Source organism: Podarcis melisellensis (assembly GCF_964234715.1).
Source record: "Podarcis melisellensis genome assembly, chromosome: 3".
Taxonomy (NCBI): domain Eukaryota; kingdom Metazoa; phylum Chordata; class Lepidosauria; order Squamata; family Lacertidae; genus Podarcis; species Podarcis melisellensis.
In genome coordinates this window covers 38414974-38427621 of record NC_138530.1, presented here as the reverse complement: position 1 = coordinate 38427621, position 12648 = coordinate 38414974, and the positions used below count along the sequence as shown (strand labels likewise).

General features: G+C 48.0%; 1 protein-coding gene across 6 annotated transcripts in view; it reads left to right on the top strand.

Moving 5' to 3' along the window:
- The first annotated feature begins 1739 nt into the window (after nucleotides 1-1739).
- The window catches only part of LOC309366804 (uncharacterized protein), a 177256-nt gene continuing 166347 nt past the window's right edge, over nucleotides 1740-12648 (top strand). For 4 of the 6 annotated variants that reach the window (XR_014166883.1, XM_081905635.1, XM_081905636.1 and 1 more), the window contains exons 1-3: nucleotides 1740-2951; nucleotides 7424-7528; nucleotides 11893-12054. Coding sequence is in view for 5 of the 6 variants with exons in the window: in XM_081905635.1 (XP_081761761.1) it covers nucleotides 2538-2951; nucleotides 7424-7528; nucleotides 11893-12054 (681 nt within the window). In the remaining variant the exon portion in view is untranslated. The remainder of the gene's footprint in view (nucleotides 2952-7423; nucleotides 7529-11892; nucleotides 12055-12648) is intronic. The other 2 variants (XM_081905638.1, XM_081905637.1) reach the window with 2 other exon arrangements.

The following is a 12648-nucleotide window of genomic DNA, read 5'->3' as shown; positions in this document are numbered from 1 at the left end:
ACAGAGAAGTGTCTTCTGTCGAGTTGTGTGAAGAGCAAATACCGAGGAACTCTCTCACGGTGAACGCCCCCCCCCTCTCCATCACGCCGCGCTCAGCGCGCATTGGGCTGCGGCTCCGCAACAGCAGCCCCTGAAAAGGGCCGGAGCGCCGCAGGAGGGAGCGCGGATACTCGGCCAGGCCGGGAGCAAGCGACAATCAGCGATCCGGGCTCCGTCCCAGCCTCTGGCCGTCCAGCGCTCTAGTCCCGCCTCCCCAGCCCGGAGGTTGCTGGAGTCCGTGTTCTCCGTTGCCATAGCGCCCGGGGAAGTTTCCTTTCCGAGTCCCCGCGCTTTGAGCCTATCCTTGTGGAATTCAATTGCATCATCGCCTTCGACGCGCTCAGTTGCTAAGACAACTCTGGGCACTTGCAGGGAACGCTCCTCTCCCCTCCGCCCGCCCACTCTAGATTCCAGCGGCCCGCTCGCTAGGCAGCAGGAGAGGACGCGCAGCAATAAGCAGGGGAAGCGGGCTCGTGGGGTTCCTCCGATAGAACAGGAGGCGCGAAAGCGAAGAACCTTCCCGCGCGCAGTTCCCTTCTATAACCCCATCCTCTAGCTAGCAAGAGGCTGGTGGCCTGGTTACATTACTTCCCGCGCAATTTTATAGCTTCACTTTAGGCTAAAGCGTGCGCGCACGCTCTAAAAGGAAAAATGCACTTCAAGCATACGCATATGCAAAAAAAAAAGGGGGGGGAAGTTTGCTCCATCCTTTTCTTCCGTGGCTCGCAACTAACTCCTTCAGGCTGTTTGCAACTAACCCGAAGAAGAGAGCGCGAGCCGTAGCGGCGTGCGCGTCTGAGTGAGGCGCTGAGGCGGCTCCTGTTGTCTTTAACAGCCTCCCCACGGGCAGAAATCCAGCAAGCGTTACGTTCCTCAGTGCGGCTGCCTCGCGCTGGGAAAAGCTTCACCTGTTGGATTTCTGTCGCGCGGCCGTTCAAAGGCGCCGGAGAGGCGCGGTTCGTTCCAGCTGCTGCCGGAGTCCCTTCCGCGACGGGATGGGTGCGCCCCTTCGTTGCCTTGTCTCGGAGGCGTCCCTCTCCTCCCCTCCTCAATCCGCGCTCCTTTCCCCCAACTGCACCCCGAGCCTCCTCCGGGAAGCGGCCGACCTCCACCCCCAGGAGGGAGGAAGGCTGCGCGTTTTTTTGGAAGCCGTCTTTTCCCCTTTGCCCAAGCCGCATTACCTCATGCTAAAGAACTCCCTGCCTGAAGGGCTGGGCTAAATATCGGGACTGGAACCGGGACCGGGAGTGGGAGAGAAGTGAAGACGGGGCCAGGAGGGAAAGGGAGAAAAGGAAACAGGCCCGCTCGAACCCTGGGTGGGTGGGTGGTGGTGGGCGCGCGCTCCTTCTCTTCCTTCCTTCCCTCTCCCTTGCTTCCCCTCTTGCTTTCGGCCACCGAGCAGGATGCGCGCCTTTCCGGGCCGCGGCTGCTCTGACCGCGGTGTGTGTCTCTGTGCCTCCCCTCGCAGATCCCCGCCGAGCGCCCGGAGCGCAGCATGCCCGCCCCGCTGCTCGCCCTCCTGCTTCTGCGCACCCTGCTGACTCGCCTGCTGCTGGTGGCTCGCCAGCGCCTCCTGCCGCTGCTTCGGCGCCTGGGGGCCCGCCTGACTTCCCGGCAGTCCCGCGAGGCGCTCCTCACCTGCCTCCTCTGCGTCCTCAACCTGCGCAAGAAGGTGGACGACGCCTGAGGCGAGCTCTGCAGGGAGACGCCAAGGAGAAGGGGCGGCAGCAGCAGCAGCAGAAGCCCCCAACTTTGCAGGTAGGTAGCCCCACCGGCACCACCTGTCGCCCTCGCCGCCGCCGCCACTCATGCAGAGACTTTCGAAGTGGAGCAGCACCCCAAAGGGCGAGGAGGAAACCGACTTCACCCCACGCTGCAGCCAATTTCTCTCTCTCTCCCTCCAGCATCTGAAGGGACATTTTTAGCTTCTGGGTGAGTGCGTGTGGAGAAGGAGCTGCTCTCCGCCTGCCAAAGGAGAGGGAGAGCAATCAGGGAGCAATCAGCAACTCCAGCCCTCCCAAGGAAGATTTAATTTCTGATCTCATTTCTCAAGATCCACCCCCAGACAAAAGGCTTCCAGCTTCAAGCCTCGCTGAATGCTTTTCTCCTCTTCGCTTTGAAGCCAGGACCAAGCTCCCACCCACAACCCCACACTCATGGTCTTTTGGTTGCTGGTGGAGAAATATGGATGGGGAAGCAAAGCAACACCACCATTGCTGACCAGAGGCCTGGCGTGGTGGTAGCATCGTGATTTCTCAGGCCTGGAAGCTGAAGAAGACTGGAAGTCCCCTTCCGTCAGACATTTCCGAGCAAGCTTAACTTCTGAGAGAGTTCCCAGGAGGACTGAACCCAACGGAGCAAATTCTGCATCTGCATGGTTCAGAAGAGGCTGGAGAAGAATCTCTTGTGACTTTGCCATGTGTTTTATAGCCTCTTGTTAGAGTTCAGGACTGGTGGCCCGCTCTCCCCTTCCCTTTCCCCTGTCTCCTGTGTGGCCAATGCGAGAGGCAGAAATGTCTGGCAGCAGAGCAAGGAAGGTCCAGCCGTTCACTATTACCACCAAGCTTTCCCTACCCAAGTGCTCCCTGGACTTTCCAGGAGACAGCTGTCCTGACATAGCTGCTCTGGATAATCATGCCCTGCACCAAAACCTCAATGAGCGTGTGTCTCTGTATCTGGCTCAGGCTTCTCCCGTGTCCTCTGAGGGTAGGTTTGACAGCACCAGCCCCGTTGAGGAGGTGGCCACCAATGAAGATTGCATCAACCGCAACTCCCTGTCCCGCTCCATCAAGAAAATCACCTTGTCCAACTGGCACGGAGAACCCAATCCAGGGGAGGAAACATCAACTCATACCCGTTGTGAGAGGAACTGCAACAACAACAACTGCAGAACAGGGAAAACACAGTTTAAGGTAAGGTCTTTTATATTCCTCCCCTGCCTTACTTTGTTTTGTTTTGTTTTGTTTTGTTTTGTTTTGTTACACTAGAGTGCATTGCTCCACTCTATATCACAGTCACATCAGGCCTGACCTCTTCCTTGGTTTCAGGATCCTCTGAGAAGAAACCCTGAGAAGGGGTGGTTATGTGTGGGTCAGTATGCATCTCAAGGGCTTTTCATAGCTTAAGTTTCCCCCTTTTTATCTGTTGAGGAAGATGATCTTGGGAGCTTTGATCGCCTGAAATTAAGGAAGCACAACTACTCCTCATATCATGGTAGAAAATAATTCTGAACAAGGGACAGTTCAGAATCTCAAAGGAGATGATGATGTCATCTTTTTTTCTGCAGGGATAAGATGAAACAAAGCACCTGCCTCCCTTGAATCACCACTGAAGTTTCCTTCATTATCATATTTTGCAGTCTGATGGTAGTTTTATGCAGATAGATCGATAGAAGCAGCACCAGCCTTGCTTGTCAGAGATAGCTGTAGATCCTGGATAGTTTAATCCTTATTTTGATTACAGTGGCTTTTCCATACAACCCTTCCCAAAACTGGGAACAGAGCCCAGGGATTTCTAGTCCTGCCTTGCCTTCTATTATATCATTTCTATTCTATCTCTTATCTATTGGATTCATCTACCTTTTTGGATGGCCTGTGGATGATGTAGTGAGAAAGCAACTAGCAGAGCATGGTACGGCAAGCCCAGGAAAGGCTTCCCATATCTTTAGTAAGCCTCTAAGTTTCCATCATGCTTCGCCCACAGGCATGTCAATGATGGGCAGGTTTTTATAGGGGTAGTGAGCAGAGTGATGCTGGTAAAGGCTCGGAGGTACTCAGTTGAAAGACTTCGAATTTCTTTGCAGCAGTGGTTCCTGGGCTTCAAAGAAAAGGCAGTCTGCATTCTGGTGCAGCCTTCTACAGTACTTTTGTAATCCAGAGTATGTCTACATAGTATTTGCCAGTGCTTAAAAACCATACCCAGAGTTGCTTTCATTTCTTGCTCAGACTTGTGTTGTTGTTTTTTGTACACACACAATCCTAGCAATGCCCTTTATTCCTGCTATGCTAGTACTAGGCTTGTTTTGAGCAGATCTGAGGGCTGATTGTTCTGCCTGTGTTTGTAAAGTCTATGCATGGAAGTGCTGGCAAATCCCTGAAGAGATGCGTTGTTAGGCAAACTTTATAGACGCACCCTTTTAAAAGTGGATGTCTCTGGGTCCCATAAGATCCATTTCCCCATTACAAAGGTGCATTACTTGCAACAGTTTTCTAGCCACTTCTCTGCAGAACTTTTATACACTCAGAGAAGAAGGAAGTAACACTGAGACTAACTCTATCCTCGTGACACATCAGCTTTGTGAAATTATGAAACATGCCCCAATGGGATAAACTGAGGACACCCTGCTTATTTCGGTTTTGAGTGAAGTCAAGATTTTGTCAGGTTCTCTGTAGTGTCTGGTAAAGGCATTACCTCATTGTGCTATCTCATAGGCCCCAGGGAAAGCGTCCTCCAAATTGACCTTGACATCTCAGCCAAGAGTCTGTCTATAAGGCCTTCTGTGTTTCCCTGGCATTGAGCCTCATAGGACCCAGGCTAGTTCTTCCTTTGGATAGACATACATTTGCCCTCATTTGTGTAGTCACACCAGCCAGCAAAGGTTCCAGCCAGTCACTTCTCAGTTGCAACCTCTACTTTCCAAATCAACAGAAAGACTAACTCGTTTCTTGTTTTCACATGTGCTCCCGGCTGCTGCTTGTTGGATGGGATGATATGGCAGGGGAGGGAGGGAGTCCTGCCTCCGCAATCCAAGCAGAGCAGCTCTGCAGGAAGGATGAGATCATCTTTGCTCTGACAGCCTTGTTTTCCTGCAGCTGATGGATTGAGGGAGCTTCGTATGTAAATAAAGCACTTATGTCACCTGCAAGCTTATCTCCCATTACTGAGCTCTGGCTGGAGAAGGGCCAAGTGGGTTGTGGTGGAGAATATATGGGCAGGTTTAACCGTGAACATCTCAGACCACAGGGCACTGTGCCAAACACTAACAACCATTCCATAAACAGGATAGGAGCAAAGCATCACCTAATGCACCGATAGGATAGTTGTCCAGGCCAGGGAGTCTAATTTGTTTGTTTGAGCTCCTCATCTCTTGGATGCTTTGATAGTTCAAGCCCCTTTAAGTCTTATCTGGATAACAAAATGTATCGCAAAATCCATCATGGAATATTCTTGTTCATATGTGTTTTGGAGAGGAGTAGCCTGACTTCAGTGGCCTAGCTAATGGTTTTTTTACCCACACACCCACCTACGCCAGATCTCAGATGTACACTCCAGTAATGAACAGAGGGAGTGTACATACTTCAAAGAAATTGTGATATGGTGATTCATACATTTATAAAACACCCCCACCTCCTGCTAACTGAAGATCTTCTGAGCAGCAAGAAGCTTGTCTTTGGCTATCATTTCTTTGCTTGCAAAACTGAGCCCCGAACTTGCATGATCCACCAGAAATCTCAAGAGGAAATGAGGCATTCAAAGCTACTTAACTTGCCCTAACCAGACCCCTCTGCACGTAAATGACACTTGGGCTGCAGTGCAGTTCACAAAAGTTAAAAGTAAGTCCAGAGGGTCTTGCTTCCAAGTAAATGTGCTTAGATTTGTGCTGTTGTAAGCCCAACAATAATTAAACAACCAACAAGCTTATTTAGAAAAGTGCAAGATATTGAATGCTCATATAAGATGGAAATAAACAGTACCAAAAGCCAACATAAACTTCTAATATGTGCTTAAAATGTAGTCATGCTTGAGTGCACTTAAGTGCAAGCTTAACCTCTATTTTTTGTTCTTATTCCCAGACCATAGCTTGTCAATACAGTGGTACCTCGGGTTAAGTACTTAATTCGTTCCAGAGGTCCATTCTTAACCTGAAGCACCACTTTAGCTAATGGGGCCTCTTGCTGCTGCCACTGGAGCACGATTTCTGTTCTCATCCTGAAGCGAAGTTCTTAACCTGAGGTACTATTTCTGGGTTAGTGAAGTCTGTAACCTGAAGCGTATGTAACCTGAAGCGTATGTAACCCGAGGTACCACTGTATTCTAATATACCCAGTTTAGGGTTCAGAAGCCACCACCACAGTAGCAAACCACCTGCTCTCCTTTGTTCTGAATCATGAACTCTGACAAGCAGTTGTGTTCTCTGGAACACAATAAATAATGATGATGATGATGCTCCCATGCTGTGTTCCTCCTTTGTTCCTTCCAAAAGAAAGTTCTTCAAGTCTGCTGAGCTCAGTCACAAGCATGCTACAACCACCTCCAGCAAGTCTCCCCTCAAAAAAATGTAGATTACATAGCTTTGGGTTGGGTGTTTGGGAGCTGATTTACCGTTCCCCCACAGAAACCTATGGTGCTTTGTCTAGCACCATGTCACCTTTGCTTCTAATAACATTGGTTGTTCACTTGTGTGAACTGCTTATAGCCCAATGTGTACAGTAGAGGTACCTTCCTTTGCTGCTAATGGAAGACAAATACAGAGAACAAAATGTTCTGTGTCACTGCAGTCCATATCCTTCCTGGTTACATTTGACATTTGTCACTGTTCTGTGCCAGATTTGTTCATTCCTGCTTTCCTCCCTCCACCCCCCCCCCACCCCATATGTGAAGTCTTTGAGTATAGGTAAAGAATGTTTCTTCAAATTATTTAATTTGATATTTCAGGCTTTGTGGATAAATGTCTGGCATAGGTAGCGCTGAGTGTTTATAAAGATCTGAATCCTGAGAAAGTATAGTTTTGTTAGACTTCAGGGTTTCTGCCTCTTCAGATAACACCTGAAATGTAATGCCTTCCTTTCCTGCTTGATAGCAAATGATATGTAAAGAGAGGTGAGTCCATTGGCCAGAATGTTATGCTTTTTGAGGTGGCTTTGGATATTAACTTCAGCCACGTACTTGCTGGGTTGCTTTGGAAAGTAACGTATTAGCTTCTGTGCTTCAAATGTAAAATAGGAATAAGTATTACTTCCATTGCACTGTTCTTCCAAGAGTGAGAGTGGAACTTAGTGTTGGATAGGCAGTATTTCCAAATATAATAAAGGATCGAAGAGGGTTGCAAAGTGATGAGCCTTTGCTCTGTATTCTCATGGAATGGCTGCCTGCAGATTTGTGACACAGTAGCAGCTGGCAGATAGGCTTTGTTGAAATTGTGGTTGACCAGCTAGCATGGGTGTGTGATGCTCACCTAAGAGCATAATTTGGATGAGACCTTGCTTTATGCTGCAGTTGGGTAAATGTGATGAAGTCTGCCCCTGAGAAGTTTCCTTTCTTCTTCGCTCTGCCTTTGCACCATGAACAGCCCTTAGTTGTCCAGTTCAAGTATTCTCTAATATTCTTCAGAACTGGATGAGGTTGCACTCTCCTCATCCATTATCTGTTTCCCCCCACTTTTTAGGTCTTTCTCAGAAAAGAGGTGGAAATAGAAGAAGAAAAGCAAGACTCTAGGAGGCCCCAGGCTAGTGGCCATTCTTCATTGGGCAGAGTTGCTCCTCTTCATATGGTATGTGCCTTTATACCCCCTCTAAAAATAAGCCCTTTGTTTGTGAGCCTGGGTGACTGTTTTGAGTCTTTTCAAATGGAAATAAAGGCAAACTCAATTACAGAATATGGACTGCATGCTTTCATTTTTGTCCTTGTAGAGCAGTGCAGTCAAATGAGGAGGAAGGAATGAGTCCATGAGAATTCCTTGAGTTCCTCGATAGATCATTGAAACCTCAAGGATGCAAAAAGCCTTTACAAATTAATTGTCTCTCCACAGTTTCTCTGTACATTATCTACCTATCGTATTTTTCCCTCTATAACACGCAGATTTTTTTCTCCTAAAAAGGAAGGGGAAATGTCTGTGTGTGTTATAGAGCGAATGTGTGGTCCCTGGAGCCAAAAAATCAGGCAAAAATCAAATCGCGCTTCACGGAGAAGGGAAACCTGAAAAGAGGAAGCGGCTGCTTTCCTGCATACTGCCTCAGGGTCTTACTGCCCACCCTCCTCTGTTTCGTTGCTGTGTTTGCTGAAACGGAACAAAGAGCAGGGAAAGCCCTCCCCTCCAGGCAAGCAGAGGGGAAAGCAGAGTGTGCTCCGGTGCTGCTGGGGGAGAGGGAGAGAGAGGGGGGAAGAGAGAGAGAGAGGGGGGAAGAGAGAGAGAGAGAGAGAGAGAGAGAGAGAGAGAGAGAGAGAGAGAGAGAGATGGCTTGGGTGGGGGGAAACTTTTGCCTTTCTTTCCTCCCTCCAGTTAAATCCCTCTCCTGCATTCTTAGCCAGCTGCTTCTCTGCACACCCCTCTCATGTCCCTTCTTTGTTTTTCCTTCCCTCCCCACTTAAAATGTGGTTACAAAGCATAGATCCACATGGATCCTAAGGGTCTTTGCATTGGGTCACCCCAAATTCACCATCAGATCACATGTCTGTGGCCACAGCATGAAGCACAAAAATGATACATCCACTGTTTCATTCAGAATGTTTTTTCCCTTGTTTTCCTCCTCTAAAAACGATGTGCGTGTTATGGTCAGGTGCGTGTTATAGAGCGAAAAATACGGTATATAAGTGGAGGTGCACACATTCTGAGGTTTGGATGGGGAGCCTGCGGCTCTCCAGATGCCATTGGACTCTCACTCCCATTCAGTTCCAGCCAGCCGGGTCAGTGGCCAGGGATGATGGGAGTTGTAGTCTAACAGTATCTGGAGAGCTCAGTTTTCCCATCCTGTTCTAAGGGCTGCCTGTGTTGCGACTGTACATTCTGGCTCTGTTAAAGCATGTACAAAAAGCTACCTGAACCAAGGAAGAGCACATTCCATGAGAAGCTGCACAAGTGATTCATATGTGATGTAGAAGTAGCAACAGAAGATATCTTGCGGTGCAGTCCTGAGAACATTTGCTCAGAAATATTGCCAAGTTCAGTAGAAGTTAATCACCAATGTGCCTGCTTAGCATTGTAGCTTTAGTGATTCGCACGCCACCTTTCCAGGTTTATGGGGTCTTGTCTGAAGGGGGAGCTCTCATAGCTCTTCCATGTACAGATGTGTGTTCTTTCAGTGCAGTACATAAAAATGTATGTAATTTTCGCTGTATAAGACGCCCCAGACCACAAGACGCACCTAGTTTTTGGAGGAGGAAAACCAGAAGAAAAAAAATTCTGAATCTCAGAAGCCAGAACAGCAAGAGGGATCGCTGCGCAGTGAAAGCAGCAATCCCTCTTGCTGTTCTGGCTTCTGGAATAGCTGCACAGCCTGCATTCGCTCCGTAAGACGCACACACATTTCCCCTTACTTTTTAGGAGGGAAAAAGTGAGTCTTATAGAGCAAAAAATACGGTAATCTGGGAGACCCTGGTACCAGTTTGCATATTCTTTCAGCTAATTGGCATCCAGCGTAAAGGACCAAAGCATTACCAGTTCATCACTTTCTAATGCATCCTTTGAAAGGCCACTACTCATGCCATGAGAACATGGCATGCCATTTTGTCTGAAGGCACAAGCTAATGGGAAATGTCATGGTATTGTGCCCGCCTCCAGTATCTCAAAGGCTGTGCCCCACCACAGTCTCTTTTTTGTGTCCTTGTGCAAAGTGTCTTCCTTGTTCATTTCCAGCTTCCCTTGCTATATCCTGCCAGACAGAAATGCAAATGAAAAGAAGTTCTGGGGAAAATGTCATGGGAGGAAATTAGGTTATGCCTGGGGCATGTCCATAAGCTTATCATGCAAAAACTGAACAGGACATCATTAGAAGGGTGATAGCTTAGGCTATAAACAACTATAGATTATCAAGGACTCAGTCATCTATGCTGTAAGTCCAGTCCCTTTAATAGTGGCTCCCCCTCCCCATTCTTGAATAAGAATAAGAATTATTCTTGTTTTCTATAATGGGTCTAGCTGTGATTAATTTATGAGGCTGCTGTGCTGCCCCCAGCCTTGATAGAGAGCTACTTTTCCATTGCAGATATGTGTGTTCTTACTGACAACCCTATGCCACTTGCTGTCCTCTAGGAACTGTTTCTGTTCAGTCTCTTCTGTTTTCATTCCATATTTGTATTCTGAGACATTCCCATGCCAAACCTCTTGGCTTTCATTCAGGTCTCCTTTTTGGATGCCCCTACACTACAACTGGTTGGACAGTGTTGGGGGCCCTCTATGAGGTGATGAGAATTCTTTGCTAGACATATTTTGCTCTAGAGTCATAGCTCAGTGGAGGAGCATCTGCTTTACATGCAGGAGGTCCCAGGTTCAATCCCTGGCATCTCCAGGTAAGGCTTGGGTTGTCCCCTGTCTGAACCCCTGAAGAACTGCTGCCAGTCAGTGTAGACAGTGATGAACTAAGATGGACCAATGGTCTGACTCAGAATAATGCAGCAGCTTCTGCCTCTTCCCCTACCACCTAGTTTACATATACTTACAGGAAACTTAGGGATGCAAGTGGCGCTGTGGGTTAAGCCACAGAGCCTAGGACTTGCCGATCAGAAGGTTGGCGGTTTGAATCCCCTCAACGGGATGAGCTCCTATTGCTCGGTCCCTGCTCCTGCCAACCTAGCAGTTTGAAAGCACGTCAAAATGCAAGTAGTTAAATAGGTACCACTCCCGGCGGGAAGGTAAACGGCATTTCCATGTGCTGCTCTGGTTTGCCACGTGACCCGGAAGCTGTATACCGGCTCCCTCAGCCAATAAAGCGAGATGAGTGCCGCAACCCCAGAGTCGGTCATGACTGGACCTAATGGTCAGGGTTCCCTTTACCTTTTACCTTACAGGAAACTTATCTCCAGGAATCATTGAGAGGGGTGAAACTGATCATTAAACTGGATTGAAACCAGCTTGTGTTTGCAGTGTAGACCTACCCTTAGCATGAATTTGTTGGGAATGTGCACCCAAGCTTTAATTTTAAAATCATTATATTTCTGAGTCGTGCTCTTCATGCATCATGAACTATTTCCCTCCTGACTTACACCTTCTCTGCTTGAAGGTCTCAAATCGTATCTTTCATAAGTGCTCTGGTATGTGTGCTGTCAGTGTTCTGAGTTCAGTAGTGTTAAGCTTCTCTTTCCATGCTCTACCATTTAAGAGCAGCCAGTACTAACCTCTCTTCCTGCAGTGGGATTTGAGATACTGTTTACAAATTTAGCCCTCCATGGTAGTTTGCAGCTGGACCTTGGGCTGAGCTTGGAGGAAAGCCATTTCTGCAGTTGGCTGACCTTAGTGGTCTTGGAGTGGTGACAGAACATTGCATCATTTCTGACCACAAGAACAAAGCCTGGAAGAAATCCAGACTTTCTCCCATTTGATGAGTTACTTAAAATAAGTATCTCTCTAGACTGCTTTTGAGGAGCAGGGTCTGAGCTCATTTGTAAGGCAGGCAGACAAAAAGTCTCCCTGTTTGTTTAGAAGCTCTTTTACCTGAGGGCTGGGAGTTTTGCAGAAATAGGTTTACTTCTGCCGAACCTGAGAGAGGCAGGATGAGATGAAGTTAAAGATAGGGCTTTTCCTCTTCTATGTTTTGCTTAGATGACGCCTTAGGCTTGATCCCTGGCACCTTAGTGGATCTTGAGTAGCAGTGCCAGGAAAGAACTTCTAGAGAGTTTTGTCTTCAACTATACCACCAGCCTTGTCCATATGTGCTGAGAAAGATGAACCATTTACTCACTGCATACAAGATTCTTGCAGTGAATGGATAATACAAAAACACTGAAGGATTTCAGTGGAAGTCAGCTTTCAAGGTACAGTGTGTACATGGCCTAAGACTCTATCTTATTGATTAACTTACTTCACAAGGCCGTTAGTTCCGAACCCCCCTGAAGCTCAGTTAGGGCATTGCTGCTTCCCCTTTATCAGACGTGGACCAAATCTAAACAAACTTTTTATTTCCCTCTGTTTCTCTCTCCTAGATGTCAAGCTGTGCTGTTGCAGGTCCCTGGAAGGAGAATGTCAAGAACATACAGGCAGGCAAAGTAGCAGGGCTGAAGCCTTGCCTCCAGAACAGCCCAGGGCTGGCCGACCTTTCCAAATGGAGCCCTCACATAGCTCAGTTCAACTGTGACATGATGCAGGTAAAAGAAAATGAGATTGGCAGAGGAACAAATCCCCTTCAGTGTCTCGGTAGAGCAGGAACATGTTCTTCTCTTCTTTCCCATACTACAGTAGAAAGGAAGGGAAGGCAGCCTTTTCCTTGCCAAAGGTCTTTCCTCTGTTAAAGTGAGAGGAACGTGCAGACGGAAGGAGACAAGGTCCCTTGGCTAGAGGGAGGCTGTTGTTATGGCATGAGGTCATCCTTGGCAGCTTGTCTTTAGGATGGAGGACCAGAGGAGAGGGGGTCAATCCACAGATATCTGATTTCTTTCCCATCTCTTTGAGGTGAAGGGGGCACAGAATAGCAGTCTCAGCCCGATGTAGGGACATCTAGGTGATAATAAAAGTGTATTATTTTTATATCAGAATGTTTGGGTATGTAGCTTTTGTCATGTGACTTTACAGCAGCCCTGTGAGAAAGGTGGCTGTCATTCCTTTCTGTGCCAGGTGTCTTGAACCAGGAACTCTTAGCAATGGGACTCAGACACCATGGCTAGTTGCCATGGTGGTAGAAACAGGCAGCCTGTTACCCATATGGCACTCAGGAGTTTAGCATTGGCCAGGTGACACAAGGG